At 40.5% G+C, this 15,295-nt stretch overlaps 1 protein-coding gene across 13 annotated transcripts in view; it reads right to left on the minus strand.

Annotated features, from left to right (window-relative positions):
- Positions 1 to 15,295, minus strand: part of EPRS1 (glutamyl-prolyl-tRNA synthetase 1) — a 1,752,234-nt gene that overhangs the window by 193,929 nt on the left and 1,543,010 nt on the right. For all 13 annotated transcript variants that reach the window (XM_044061601.1, XM_044061548.1, XM_044061611.1 and 10 more), the window contains one exon: positions 10,740 to 10,900. In XM_044061601.1, the coding sequence (XP_043917536.1) occupies positions 10,740 to 10,900 (161 nt within the window). The remainder of the gene's footprint in view (positions 1 to 10,739; positions 10,901 to 15,295) is intronic.

A 15,295-nucleotide genomic window follows, 5' to 3' on the forward strand; every position in this document is an offset into this window, starting at 1 on the left:
GGCGGTGCTTGTTGAAAGTATGAACAGAGCTCCAGGTAGCAGCTTCTAGGATGTTCCTGGTAGGGACCCCTCTGAGAAAGTCTGTCGAGGTAGATGCAGCCCTGGTGGAATGTGATCTTATCCCCTATGGGGCAGGATTTCCATGGTGCTTACAGCAGAAATGAATGCAATGGGCTATCCATTTAGAAATGGATTGGTTTGAAATGGCCTTCCCCTCTGCCCCTGCAAAGCCAACTAACAGCTGTTCAGATTTTCTGAGAGGCTTAGTCCTGTCCAAATATAATCTAAATTGTCTGCACACGTCCAAAGAGTGCAGAATTTGTTCTCCTTTGTTTTGTGGATTAGGGAAAAAAGGTAGGCAAATGAATGGACTGATTTAGGGCCACACTAGACACCACCTTGGGCATAAAGGATGGATTGGTCCTGAGGGAGACCCTGTCTGCATGGAAGATAATGAAGGGCTCCACTGCCATGAGGGCCTGTAATTCAGACACTCTTCTTGCTGAAGTGATGGCTAGAAGAAAGGCTGCTTTCCAAGTAAGGAATTTCAACTCTGCAGTTGCAGTTGGTTCAAATGGAGGGAGAGTGAGCTTTTCCAATACAAAGATACGGTCCCAAGCTGCAGTAGGGGCTTGCTTGAGGGGTCTTAAATTTTTAGCCCCTCTGAGGAATTGCTTTAACAGGGGGCGACAGAAGAGTGGTGGTTCAGTATTGCAATGTGCTGAAATTGCAGAGGCATGAATTTTAATTGATGAGAAGGATAGGCCCTTCTGGAACATTTCTGTTAAGTACTGAAGAATATGAGGTAAACTGGGCACTGTGGTGCCCATACCCTGGACCTGGATCCAGGAACAGTATCTTTTCCACTTTTCAGCATAGGATTTTCTAGTACTAGGTCTCCTTGCTTCCAGAATGACCTCTAGCACCTGCTTACTGAGGGATGCTGTTGGAGAGCTCAAGGAATTAGCCAGGCTACAAGGTTCAGGGTTTAAAGCTGAGGGTGCAGAATCTGGCCCGCCTGCTGGGACTGTAGGGAAGGTGTCTGAGGTAGGTGCCATGGACCCAGCAGTATCAGTGCTGGTGAGGCCAGTTTGGTACAATAACAATTGTTCTTGGCTTGTCCTGTTTGATCTTTAGCAGAACCTTCGAGAGGAGTGGGAGAGGGGAAAAGGCATAAACAGAGAAGCTTTCCCAGGTAAAGGACAGGGCATCCACTTTCCAAGCTTGACTGTGGGAAGTCCTTGTGCAGAATTTGTCCAATTGGTAGTTCTTTGTGGAGGCAAACAGGTCTATCTCTGGAGTCCCCCATTTGTTCCTCAAGAGGTTAAATATTTTTGGTTCCAGGTTCCATTCGTGTGGGTCCATGACATTTCTGCTTAGGTCGTCTGCCAGCGAATTTAGCTTGCCTGGCAGGAATTGAGTTTGTAGGTGCACTTGGTAGTTCAAGGCTGTGTTCCACAGAGCCATAGCTAGTCTGCAGAGAAGGTACGAGTGGGTTCCCCCTCCTTGTTTATGTACCACATAATTGTGGTGTTGTCTGTCTTTACCAATAACTGTCCTGGAAGGATATGGTCCTTGAAGGCTGTCAGGGAATTCTGTACAGCTAACATTTCTTTTTAGTTGATATGCAGGTGCATCTGACTCTGGTTCCATTTGCCCTGAATGCACTGCCCTGCCAAGTGAGCCCCCCATGCATAGTATGATGCGTTTGTAGTCAGGGTTTGGGTGGCTGGGGGTAGACTGAAAGGGAGCCCCTTGTTGAGGTGGCAGGCCTCTGCCTACCAAAGGAACGCTGTCTTTATACAAGGAAGGATAGGCATCATTGATTCCAGATCCTGAGAATGTTGACACCATTGGCTTTTTAGATACCATTGTAGTTTCCTCATATGCAGTCTTGCATATGGAATTAGTAGAATGCAAGAGGCCATGAAGCCCAGGGGTTGCAAAATTTTCCTTGCAGATAGCTGGGACTTTGTGGCCAGTAGTTTGAAGTAGGCTGTCAAATAAACTTGTTTCTCTGGTGTGAGGTAAGCCATCTGGAAGTTGTGTTCAAGTTTGCTCCCAGGAATACAATCTGTTGGCAGGGTACTAGATGAGATTTCTTTTCATTTATGGTGTACCCCAGCGAGGTTAGAAGTTTCTTTAGAAATGCCAGATGTTTTAATAGCATGTCCTGGCTTTCTGCCTGAATCAGACAATTTTCCAGGTATGGGTATATCTGAATATTTCTCTGCCTGCAAAATGCAATAGCTACAGCTAGACACTTTGTGAATACCCTGTGCGCAGTAGATAAGCCAAAGGGAAGTGCAGAGAACTGATAGTGCATGGAGCCTGCTCTGAAGTGTAGGTATTTCCTGCAAGATTCCCTTACTGGAATGGGCTGGTAAGCTTCCTTTAAGTCTAAGGTTGCCAGCCAGGCATCTTTGCCTAGCATAGGAAGCAGCTGTTGAAATGTTAGCATTTTGAATTTTGGGATTACCAAAAAGGTGTTTAGAATAGAGAGGTCCAGGATAGAATGCCAGGAGCTGTTTTTCTTTTTTGGGTACCAGGAAAAGTCTTGAGTAAAAACCTTGTCACCTTTCTTCTGTTGGGACAGGTTGAATGGCCCTGATACTTAGAAGAGAGAGAACTTGTTGTTGAGCCTCTGCCCACTGATTTGGGGGTAGGTCTGGCCAACTGTTTGGGGTTGGTAAGGTGTGGAAGTGGAACCTGTATCCTTGGAAAACTATATTTAAAACCCATTTGTCCTGGGTAATGGAGTTCCCAGTTTTTTGTATACAGGGTGAGCTTTTCTCCTAAGGGAGCAGGCAGTTGAGCAGGCTTGGAAGGGTTAATGTTAAATCATTGTGACATTTTTCCATGGGAGGAGGGTGTCTTACTACTTCCAGCTTTGGAAGTGGGACCCCCCCACTGCTTAGGCCTGTGGGTAGCCTGAGACTGTAACCTAGGTGGTCTGCTGTTCCTGGGTTTGGGCTGAGAAGGCCTGGAAGAGAATGGAAAGGACCAATTCTTAGAAGGCCAATGACTACCGAATCTGGGAAGCTGTACTTGCAGGTAATCTTTAACAGTTTGCATAGATTTAGCTTTTTCCTCCATCTTTTTACTCTGGAGAGCGAAATGAAGTGGATTATTAGATGTAGGGCTGATCAATACCCAGGTCTGAATGACAAGGTACAGGTGAAACCGTTCTTGAGAAGGAGAAAACTCCATGTACCTCACCATTAGTATATACATGGGTTCAGTATTTTATTAATTGCAGTTGTTCATTTTTTATTCATTTCTTATTCATTTTCTCTACTCCATGGACACTGCACTTTTTATTCCACTGCTTATGGTTACCTTACCTTTGACAAGCCCATACCTTATGAACCCCCTCCGTATGGTCTCATATGAAAAATAGTTCCTGGTTCTTTATAATTGTTCTTTATAATTGTGCTTTACACTATTTATTCCCCTTCCCTTGATGGGTGATAGGTTTTCACATTTTTTATCACATTTCTTATTAACTTAGGTTTTTATACTGTTTATGCTCATATATATGAGTATAAGAAAGCATAGTGTAGGTTTTATATGTTGTTTGTTTTATGTAATGCGTGCATACATATATTTATATTTTTATGCACATATATATATTTTTATGCATTTACATTTACTTTTACAGATAGTATATTTATTAAATTAAGTTTTAAATAATGTCTTTTATAAAGTTATGTAAAGTTGATTTTTAAATGAAGTTATATAGCGCTTTAAGACTTTTTAATGTTGATTGACGTTTTTAATGATGATTGACTGACCAATAGCGTTGTATAGAGCAATATTTAAACTGTAATGTGACTGCAATTAAATGTTTGAAAGTCTGAAGAAGCCTACGGGCGAAAGCGCTCACTACCAATAAAAGATTCATCTCCACATTGCTCATCTAGCGTGGTGGTTACTTTACGTGAACGTTTTGTGCATTTTAGTGACTGGATACCTGGCTACCATACACCAGCGTACCCCTTTTTTGTTCACATTGCAAAGTATGTTTACCAACCTGTTCAGCAGAATGCATTAAATCCTGTAATTCCTTATCTGTAAAGCGTATAAAATACTAACCAGGATAAAGTATCCTCTAAAAAACAGATAAGTCCAAAAAATATGTATGAAGAGGATACACCACGACAATCGAAGCCAACCTAATCACCAGCAATTATATTCCAACTGCAGAAATGTTCCAAAACAAAGTCTGAGGCAAAAAGAAGAGAAACAGTAAGTGCTTTCACGTCACCAGGACGCTTCATCAGACTTAATTAAGTCCCTGCATCAAATATCTTATATAATAATAAAAGAACTCCTACTGGGTAGCAACTATAAAATTTCATACAATAAAAAGCTTAATAATTGGTTCACATGAAGGGAAGGAGGGATAATTTCAACACTTCATACTTAATAACATTTTAAAATACATAATATTATAAGATTTTATATATATATATATATATATATATATATATATATATATATATATATATAGAAATATCTATAAACGTAATAATAATTTATATAAATTATCTGATAATGAATATAAATCCATCAACGTTTAAAAGGTTTATCTATTAAAAATGGTCTCAAAGAAACTTTGTCATTAAGGCCATGGTCCCTATCTGCTGCTAACTTAATTATCCACTTTACTTCTTTCTTTTCTGTGCTATTACGCATGCATCCTAGCCTCTCTGTCCTATAAATATGTTCTAATACTATAAATTGAAAAACATTTGTACTATCTCTTTGAAGAACATGATTAGCCAAAGCATTGAGTTCATTTTCCTTGTTAATAGCATATACATGTTCTCTAATATGTTCTCTCAAGGTTCTAGTGGTCATACCTACATAAAAACTTTGGCATTTTATACATTGACCTAGGTAAACCACATTCCTACTCTTACAATCCACATATTTATTGAACTCATATTTCTTCCCTGTATCTGGATGTATAAATTCATTAGAGTTTTTAATATAGCTACACTGATTGCATGTACGACAAGCATGGGTGCCTTTCCTTTGTGAGTGTATACCATCTTGTCTCATATTATCATAACATAACAGTCTCTTTAAAAACTTTGTATTCTTGTAGCTGAAAGATGGTTTGTCTCCTACTATTTGCTTAATATTGTCATCAAGCTGTAGAATGTTCCAATGTTTTTTAATAGTGTTAACTATAGAGGTGTTATTAGTATAAGGTATAGCTATCCTTTTTTTATTACTACCAATGGCTTTACTGTATGTGTTTTCTGGTGAAGACCTAGTCATATGTAAATATGGCCTATCCTTTCCTTCTCGGTCTATCTTCTGTAGATTAACGAGTTCTCTTTTATGATAACCTCTGTCTATAAATTCAGCTTCTATGTTCTCAATAGCTTCAACGAACACCGAATCTTCACTAGTAATTCTATAAAAACGCGCTGCTTGATTTTTGACAATATTTCTATATATGTGAGGAGGATGCATGCTATCTCTGTGGAGTATAGCATTCCTTCTAAAAGGTTTGCGAAAAACCTCTGCTGTAAGTGTTGCATTTGCTTTCTTAAGTAGAACATCTAAGAACTCAATTTTTATTTGTGAGGTAGTACTGGTCAGCTCTAAAAACGTAGTGGTACCATTTACATATGTAATAAATTCGTTAAGAGTAGTTAAGTCCCCTCTCCAAACCAAAAAGACATCGTCCACAAACCTACTATAGCATCTGATATGCTGAGAATAGATAGAGTGTTCTAAAATATATGTGGACTTCCAATATGCTACAACCAAGTTAGCATAGAAGTTGGCACATGATGTGCCCATTGCTACTCCCTTAACTTGAAGGTAGTAGCTACTTTGTGATGTGAAAACATTATTCGACAGCACCAAATCTAACAACATAGTGATCATAATAACTTTGTTGTTAGACATATCATTGTGTAATAGGAATAACCTCAAATAATCTATCCCTATATCATTCGGTATACTTGTAAATAAAGCTGTCACATCCAGTGTGACTAAATAATCAGATTCATTCACTTCATTATTCATATTATAATTGGCTAAAGTTTCGAGAAAATGTTGAGTATCATGAAGAATATGTGTAGTTCTGTTCACTATTGGCCTAAGCTGTTTCTCTATGAAGATTGAGATACTCTCCGTCAGCCAACCTCTGCTTGATACAATTCTCTGCCTGTAATTCTTTATGTTCAGCACAGTCAGGAATCAACATCAATTTCTGTTTAAGTAGTCCCATAATATGCTGATGATACTTTAACATATGAAACTGGCCTGTTGGATGGCTTACCGAAGCCATATTGGAATTAGAGGACTGTAAGCAGAAACATCTAGCTACAATAATGGCCCGACGATGTATAGTTCTGGCGTTGAACAAAGCACAAAAGCAACAGTGGTCTGGGCCTAAGCAAGTGACGCAGTAAGAATGAAAGTCTCATTGTGGTATTTGTTTTCCACAGGCGAGACAATTGTTAACTTTTTCTGACATCGGCTAGTGGAAGAAAAAAGGATCCCCAACGGGGTACTTAGCATTAGAAGACTTCAGCTTCAATTCGGAAGACGAAACTCAGGTAGCTGACAACCAGCACTCGTGCAAACTGCTTCTGCTTCGGGCTCCGCGGCAAGAAAGACTGATGTAATGGTGTCGGCTGCCTTACTTTATACTACTGACGACCTGACATCAGTCCTGAAGCGACAGAAACTGACGCAGAAATACTAAGCCTCTGGTATTCGGGCCGGCCGAAGGCTACCCTGGCAGGGATAACCCAAATGTGATGACAGTGAAACACGAAGAATATCGGTCCCTATTCTCAAAGTTCCTCAGAGAACGAATCTTCCAAATGGAACTCGAAGGGGAACTTCATGTGCAGTTCAAAGCAGTAGCCAGTTCTGTTAAGGAGACCTATGAAAAGACTTCCTCCCTGCAGACTTAGGAGGAGGAGAAGGCAGAAGACAGAGTGCCCTATCTTGACCTTCCTTTTCTGCCTCTGACAGAGTCACATCTATGGGTAGTATAATGGTGTAAAAGGAGAAAAAGGCCATTGAGATATCACACAGAAGTTAGACACCCTTTCAAGGTGATCAACATGCAACTTCACTTTTGTAGTTATCTACTAGGTCCTGAGAAACCTGACTCAAGTGGACTTCATTTGAAATGGGGATCCAGGACTGACAGACTCAACTCTTCCCTAAATAAAAGTCTTAACCATGTTATCTGGTACAAATATATCCAAAATAATGCTATCTTGGACACAATTCCAGCACAATAAATGTTATAAATGTTACAGATGGCTACATGAAAAATACACTGAAAAACCATCCTAACAGTCTTCTCCAAAGACTTCCTGATCCCAGAAAAAGGAGAAAAAAAAAACAAACAAAAAACCTGCCAGCTTCTCTATACCTGACCAGAATGCACTAGAATGTGTGAGACTCATGACAAAGACCCCAAACTGGAAAAAGAGAAAAATAACTCTTGCTTACCCTGTTTAAAGTCTTGGACTCCTTATCTGATTGCAAGACAAAAAAGGTGATGTGGTTAATGGGATTCACTGTGGACTGAAGAGATTACAGATAAATCAGCTTTGGATCTTAGTTTTTCAATTTGACTCCCTAGATGGCGACTAAATCCAACAGGTTTCTTAGAAGCAAGAGGTCCAGAACAAGTGTATCTAAGAAACAAAAACAACATATTCAAGAACAGGTTCTGTGGAAGGGAGGGAAACAAATTTATCAGGCTTCTTCACCAAATCAGTTAACTCCCTTTTGGCAGGAAGAAAAGAGGTGCAAAGAACAGTTGTGTAAAATCTTACCATAACCACAGATAGCATTCTCTTCCATGTTGCATTATCCTAAACATGAGAGATCCTCCACCTGAGGTGACTCGAATGTCCGGCCCATATACAAAAGCTTAGCCTGGCTACTGTATGGTGCATGGGACGTCACACGTAGGTACCATAAACCGTGGGCCATAAATGTGGCATTTGCATACACAGACCTCATAACTTCTCTGCCTCCAGTCAAACTTCAGCTCGCTCATCCTGCTCTGTGCCTGTGTTTTCTAAAAGATAAGTACCCCGTTCAGGAACATTTTCTATTCTGGTTGATATTTGTTATTCTTTTACCCGATTCCATCCACGTCATCTAGGACGTGAAAATGTAAGTGCAGATATCAAATTCCGCACAAATATAGCCACAACTTCTGCCTCTTATTTAGGGCCTACCCACGACTACAGTGTTCCATTTGCCAGTCAATCATCCCTAAAACTCTGCGTAGCTGTCTCACAGCCCTTAACTTAATCGTGGAAAGCCAATGTCTTAAGCATCTTGCTTTGGGTATGGAAGACAACTCTGCTGTTTTGGTTGAACTGCCTAGAAAGAAGGCCAAGGTAGCTAGGCCAGAAAAAACACCTGCGCCTCCAGATTTGGATGTCCTGGCAACCGCCGATCTAGGGGCTGAGGTACATCCGATGGCTTTGGCCACTTCAGTGGGTGTGGTGTTGGAAGCAGTTCTAGTTTCTCCAGCCTACATGTCCATGGAGGTACCTGCGATGTCGGCTCCCGATGTCGGGGTAAGCCATGTTAGCCTAGATGGCTTAGGATAACTTCCATACCTGAGGAAAGCCCCTCTAATCCCCTAGTGTCCTTGGATCCTAGGCCTGTGCCTTATCAGCCTGGACCAAAAACCCGTTCTCTAAAGAAAGAACCAGAAGTCTAAGCATTTTTCTGCTCCTTCAGAAAGTATTCATGATTAGCAGGCATTTTCTCCTATTTTCCAAGCCTTCCTGGCCTTAGGCATACTTCATCACAGACCCCTTCTGGTCTGTCAGCTTTGAGTCCCAGGCCTGCTTCTTTAGGCCCACTGCCTGATGCACTCATGAGAGCCTAGACTGGTGGCTGGCAGGACATCTGAATCTGGAGGCACAGGTGTTTTTTTTTCAGCCTAGCTACCTTGGCCTTCTTTCTAGGCAGTTCGGCCAAAACAGCAGGTGTTGCTTCCATATCCAAAGCAAGATGCTTAAGACAATGGTTTTCCAAGAATAAGTTAAAGGTTGCAAGATGGCTGCGCAAGATTTAGGAAAGAACGACTAGCAAATGAAACACGCTTTGTAGTCGTGAGTAGGCCGCAACCAAAAGAGGCAGAGGTCATGGCTATCTGTGTGGGATTTGATGTCTGCACTCACATTTTCCCTTCCCTATATGACATGGACAGAATCAGAACAAATAAACAGCAACCACAATAGAAAATGTTCCCCAACGGGGTGCTTCTCTTTTAGAAGACACTGGAATGGGGCAAAACAAGCGAGCAGACTTTCAACTGGTGGTGAGAAGTTCTGAGGTCTGTGCATGTAGACGTCACATTTATGACCCATGGTTTATGGTACCTACATTTGACGTCCCATGCACCATACAGCAGCCAGGCTAAGCTTCTGTATATGGACCAGACATTCAGGTCACCTCAGGTGGAGGATCCCTCAAGTTTAGAATACTGCAACATGAGAACAGATGGACATCAGTCTATCCCAAAGAAGACTTTAAAAGTCTGAGCATCTCTCCAATGAGAGATCATCCTGAGTCGAAACTATGAGTGGGGATTTGTCAACATTCTAGCCCATCTTAGAGGAGGTCCACTCTGAATCCTTCTTCCAGGGAAGGCAAGAACTCCTCCCACAACTCCAGCACTCATGGGGTAAGTAAAAGAGAACTCTGGTGTTCAGGTGAAAGGCTTACAATGAAAGATACACGGTACTCCAGAAGCAGATTGTGCTCGTAAGGGTCTGCGCAGACTTCTGCAAAAGCAGCAAACTATATTTTCTAGGGGTGTGCTTTCACATACCCTGGGAAATGCCCACAGATGAAACAACACATATATCTAATATTCTCAGGAATGCTCACATGTCCACCAGACATGGGGGTGCTTCAACTCTTAATGGCAAAGCAATGACAGGGAGAAGGATGAAAAAGTACTGCTCTTTAGGCTTGGACTAGTCCACAAACTTCTTATATGAAGACCCAACACGCCTTTCAATGTATGCAAATCCAAAGGCTCCAGGGTCAAAGACAAATGGTGTTTGAACCAGGTTCAAGCACAGGACAAGTGATGTTTTTAACTTGACTCAGCCCTAAAAGTAGCTGCTGCGATAACCTGTGGACCTCCTCCTTACATAATTCACTAATGACTGGCACAAGGTCAGTCCATCACAGAGACACAAAACTCATGAAATGGCAGCAGCTGCCATTTAAGCAGGCTTAAATGAAGGCTTTGTCCAAACTGCCTAGTATCTGTCAATCCATGAACTAGTAATCTTCCAGAGCTGCCCTACAGCAAGACATGAATGCCATCAAGCACTGGACACTTCCTTGTAAATGACACAGATTGCTGACATTTGTAAAAGTTATTCGCAATGAGCTTCAATGTCAGGCAGAGGAACCCCTGGCTGGCAAACTGATATAACAAGAACTCTTAACAAAACCTTTTTTTTTAACTTTCCAAAGACAAACATCAGGACTGAGATCCAAATAATGAAAGTGGCAAAAAGAATTGAGAAACTCAGGGTGTGCCAAGAAAAGCAGTGCATTCTTCTGACCCAGACAGTTAGAGAATGCCAGAAGCTGGCGCTAATAAAGGGTCCAGAGAAAAGGGGGAAAAAATTATTTACTGCAGGTGGTTCAAGAAATAAAACCTGGACTTCTTTGTACTTCATGATAAAAAGTTGAGTGCTTACTTGTTATAAAGGTTAGCTTGGATTTCTTCCAGAAGAGATTTTAGTTTTATCTCTGCATCTTTCTCAGGGAGAGTCAGCTTTTCACCAGTATCCCGTCGTACAGCCACAAACTGAGTTTTCTTCATGTCTCGTGGACCAACTTCCAGTCTGATTGGGACACCCTAAAAACATATTTTAATTGCAATTACAGATGTTTCTAAGACTAAGAAAGAACAGCTAAGTTAAAACTTAAAATAAAACTTGACTATTAATACAGTTTTATGTTCTTAATGACACTGGTTTACCCCAACGTGCAATGACATGTGCACAAACAATAAAAAAAAGTCTGTCTTAATTTAGCCAAGCAAATTGTATACCGAAGCTTTGTAGATGACAGCTGTCAATAAATTCCCATGACAAAGAATGTGATGTGCAATGAAAATTGCAAGGCCACCAAAATTATGGATGTGTTTACAGATGGTTAGTTTGACTTCAGGAAGCAAAAGTAGAAACCCAGGCTGGCCATTTGACTCATAGCAAAGGACAGAAATATACCAACCTCTTCTACCCCAAATAGGCTTGGATAAGGCAGTCATTTAGGAAAGGGTATATGTGGACATCCTGCATCCTCAAAAATACAAACTCTGGAACCAGGCATTTGATGAACACTTGTGGTGCCCTGGAGAAACTGAAAGGGAGAGAGGTGAACTGAAGTGCCCGTCATTCACCCAGGAGTACAAGAAATCCCTGTGGTTCTTGCAAGTAGGCATGTGGAGGTAAGCATGCTTTAGGTCTACAGTAACTGGGGGTCCGAGACAAAAATAAGAGAACAGCCTGAAGAGTGATCACATTGCCCATTCTCACCTTGATAAGAGGTGAAATCCCAAGCAAGAGAATGAATAGATCACATTGCACTGAGTGGGAGGTGTGATAGTCAGCAGTCATGGGGCAAAAGCCATGTAGCGAAAAAACATACCCTCAATATCAAAATACTTATAAGATGGTTGTGTGCAGCTGACAACAGGAGGGACTGCCACTTGTGCTACTGATGGCTTGTTTTATTTTACTTTCCCTCTTCATCATGCTTGGTGATGTATGCACCTTCTGCTGATGCATATCATGCAGTAAGCACTAGATTAGAAGTGTGCATTTCCTGAGATAATCAGTCTGATCATCATCCTATAAATGAGCACAGACTCTGTAATGGGAGATGTAAAAGACAACATACAGTAAACTTTGTTAACCAGCACATGTGGGGATTGGCAGATGCTGGATAACTGTAGTTTCTGGTTGCTTGAGAGTTACTATTTAAAACAGGCCTGACTAATGCTGTACCCTGTACTTTTTGTTTGGTTTGACTTGTTCTCAGGTTGGGGAGAGAGGGAATTTATTCCAATCTTTCTTTTTAAAACTCTAAAAACATAAGGTATGTTTCTGCAAGGGGGAGGTGGACAGAAAGTGCAACACATGAAAATTGTACTGTATCTCTTCGATTTTGTTTGACGGTTGATTGAGAGTTCCAGTTGCTTGAGTTACAGTTAACAGAGTTTACTGTACAAGAACCCAAATATATACCAGCCCAACTTTCAGAAGGCAGCATCTAAACTTGCACAATGAAGGATCTATCCAAATAAAAAGGGGTGGTGAAAGGTTAAGCACCCACTATAGAGGGCTCTGCATCACCTCTAACTCTGTTTTGCTAAAAACATTACCATACAGTAAGCCTTACTTTGTGGCATGTTTCAACATCCTGTTCAAGTCTGTAAAAGCCTTCAAAGAATCACAAGACACCTAAAGGACTCTTGCTGCTTGCCCTGAAGAAACTCCCACAAATAAACTCAAGGGATTCTTCCAGGCTGTCTTCATTTTTAGTACTAACCAAAACATCAACTGCACTAAAAGGAGGAGATAAGGGCATACCATGCCTCTCAATCTCTCAGTGCATCTGGACAAAGCCAGAAATAATGGTGGGGCAAAGGCCGAAAAACAGGGAGAGATATTAAATATTTCTTCTATAAACTTAAAAAGTTGCTAGAATGACAGATTTGGCATCATTATACATTTTCTGAAAGATATGTAGTCTGAAACTCAAACATCTGTCATTAAATAGTATTATTCAATCCTCCATGATGTGTCAGAAAATCACAAATTTTATGAGGAACAGAATGAAAATATGAGGCAAAACTTTGGACAGTTGACAGCTATAGGGTGTACCTGCTGTCACTTATTTCATGTATTACAAACCCTGCTCAGTACACCCCCTAGCAGTGTGGTTCCAAGTCACTGGCCTACTCCACCTGTGTATTATCCATGACATTGCACCCAAGACTCAGGAGGATGGTGGAAGCCTATCATGCAGTAGCAGTTATTCCCCAAAACTGAACATCTGCTGTTGTGGTGAGTATACTCAGAACTATAAAATGATCATAAGTATTAACATCTGTGTCGTATGGAGCATAACACCTCTAACAGCCTACATACAGTGGATATAAAAAGTGTACATACCCCTGTTAAAATGCCAGGTTTTTGTGATATAAAAAAGGAGACCACAATAAATCATTTCAAAACTCTTCCCACCTTTAATGTGACCTATAACCTATACAATTCAACTGAAAAACAAATCTGTCAGGGGAAAAATATAAAAAATTAAAAAAAATGTACAATAAGCTGGTTGCACAAGTGTGCACACTCAAACTAATACTTTATTGAAGCACCTTTTAATTTAATTACAGCATACAGTCTTCTTGGGTAGGAGTCTATCAGCATGGCACATCTTGACTTGGCAATATTTGTCCACTCTTCCTTGCAAAAGCACTCCAAATCTGTCAGATTATGAGGGCCTATCTTGTGCACCGCCCTCTTCAGATCACCCCACAAATTTTCTATTGGATTTAGGTCTGGGCTCTGGCAGGGCCATTCAAACACATTAATTTTCTTCTGGTGAGGCCATTCTTTTGTTGATTTGGATGGATGCTTGGGGTCACTGTCATGCTGAAAGGTGAAATTCTTCATCTTCAGCTTTCTAGCAGACGCCTGAAAGTTTTGGGCTAAAAGTGACTGGTATTTGGAACTATTCATAATTCCTTCTACCCTGACTAAAGCCCCAGTTTCAGCTGAAGAAAAGCAACCCCAAAGCATGATACTGCCACCATCATGCTTCACCGTAGGGATGGTGATCTTTTGGTGATGCAAAGTGTTTTTTTTGCCAAACGTACCTTTTGGAATTGTGGCCAAAAAGTTCAACATTGGTCTCATCAGACCATAACACATGTTCCCATGTGCTTTTGGGAGATGATGTATTATTCTGCAAAATGTAACCGGGCCCGAGTGTTTTTCTGTGTAAGGAAAACGGTTCTGTCTTGCAACCCTAACCCCATAGTCCAGACATATGGAGAATATGGGAGATTGTTGTCATATGTAGTACACAATCAGTACTTGCCAGAAATTCCTGCAGCTCCTTCAGTGTTGCTGTAGGTATCTTGGCAGCCTCCCTGACCAGTTTTCGGCTTGTCTTTTCATCAATTTTGGATGGATGTCCAGTTCTTTGCAACGTCACTGTTGTCCCATATTTCCTCCACTTTTTGACGACTGTCTTCACTGTTCTCCATGGTACTATCCAATGACTGTGGGTATTTTTTTGTACCCTTCTCCTGACTGATACCTTTCAACAATGAGATCCCTTTGATGCTTTGTAACCTCTCTGCAAACCATGACTTTTGCTGTAGCAGGCAACTGAGTAAATGTCAGGAAAAGTCTACTAGGACAGCTGAACTTTATTTGGGGTTAATCAGAGTCTCTAACTGATGGCAGGTGTGTACCCAAAAAGACTGACTGCTGCAATTAAATCAAAAGGTGCTTCAACAAAGTATTAGTTTAAGGGTGTGCACATTTATGCAACCAGCTTATTGTATGCTTAATTTTTTATATTTTTCCCCTAACAGATGTGTTTGTTTTTCAATTGAATTGTACGGGTTATAGGTCATATTAAAGGTGGGAAAAGTTTTGAAATGATTTATTGTGGTCTCAATTTTGTATATCAGAAAAACCTGACATTTTAACAGGGGTGTGCACACTTCTTATATCCACTGCACATCCTTGCATTCCAGAGCATATTCTGAAAAAAAGACAACTTAAAAGACATTAAAAAAAATCAAGTGTAAATATTTTGTGAATAACAGCTAATAAAACTATACAGATGTTATCGATAAGTATTCTTTACAGTGATATTAGTCTGTGCATTCATACTCTTTCCATAAATTCTACAATATATTACAATGTACATAAACCCAGATATTATATTTTTTCCTGCACTTTAACAACTGACATTTCTTGAAAACTGTACAACACAAAACATATACAGCTAGGACACTTTTTGTTATGCAGATGTAAGCTTTTGCACAACAGCAATAAATTTCTCTGAGTGCATGTTTATTGAGATATTTACAGAAATAGGAAAAGGTATGCTTAACTGCAAAATTAGCAATAAACAACACTGAATATCTCTCAAGATATGCAACTTGTAGAGCAAATTTTAATGACAGTTACCTTCAACAATATTTAAGGTTTCACCTGATGCC

This window comes from Protopterus annectens, chromosome 1.part0 (assembly GCF_019279795.1).
Source record: "Protopterus annectens isolate FY-2018-M chromosome 1.part0, PAN1.0, whole genome shotgun sequence".
Lineage (NCBI taxonomy): Eukaryota > Metazoa > Chordata > Ceratodontiformes > Protopteridae > Protopterus > Protopterus annectens.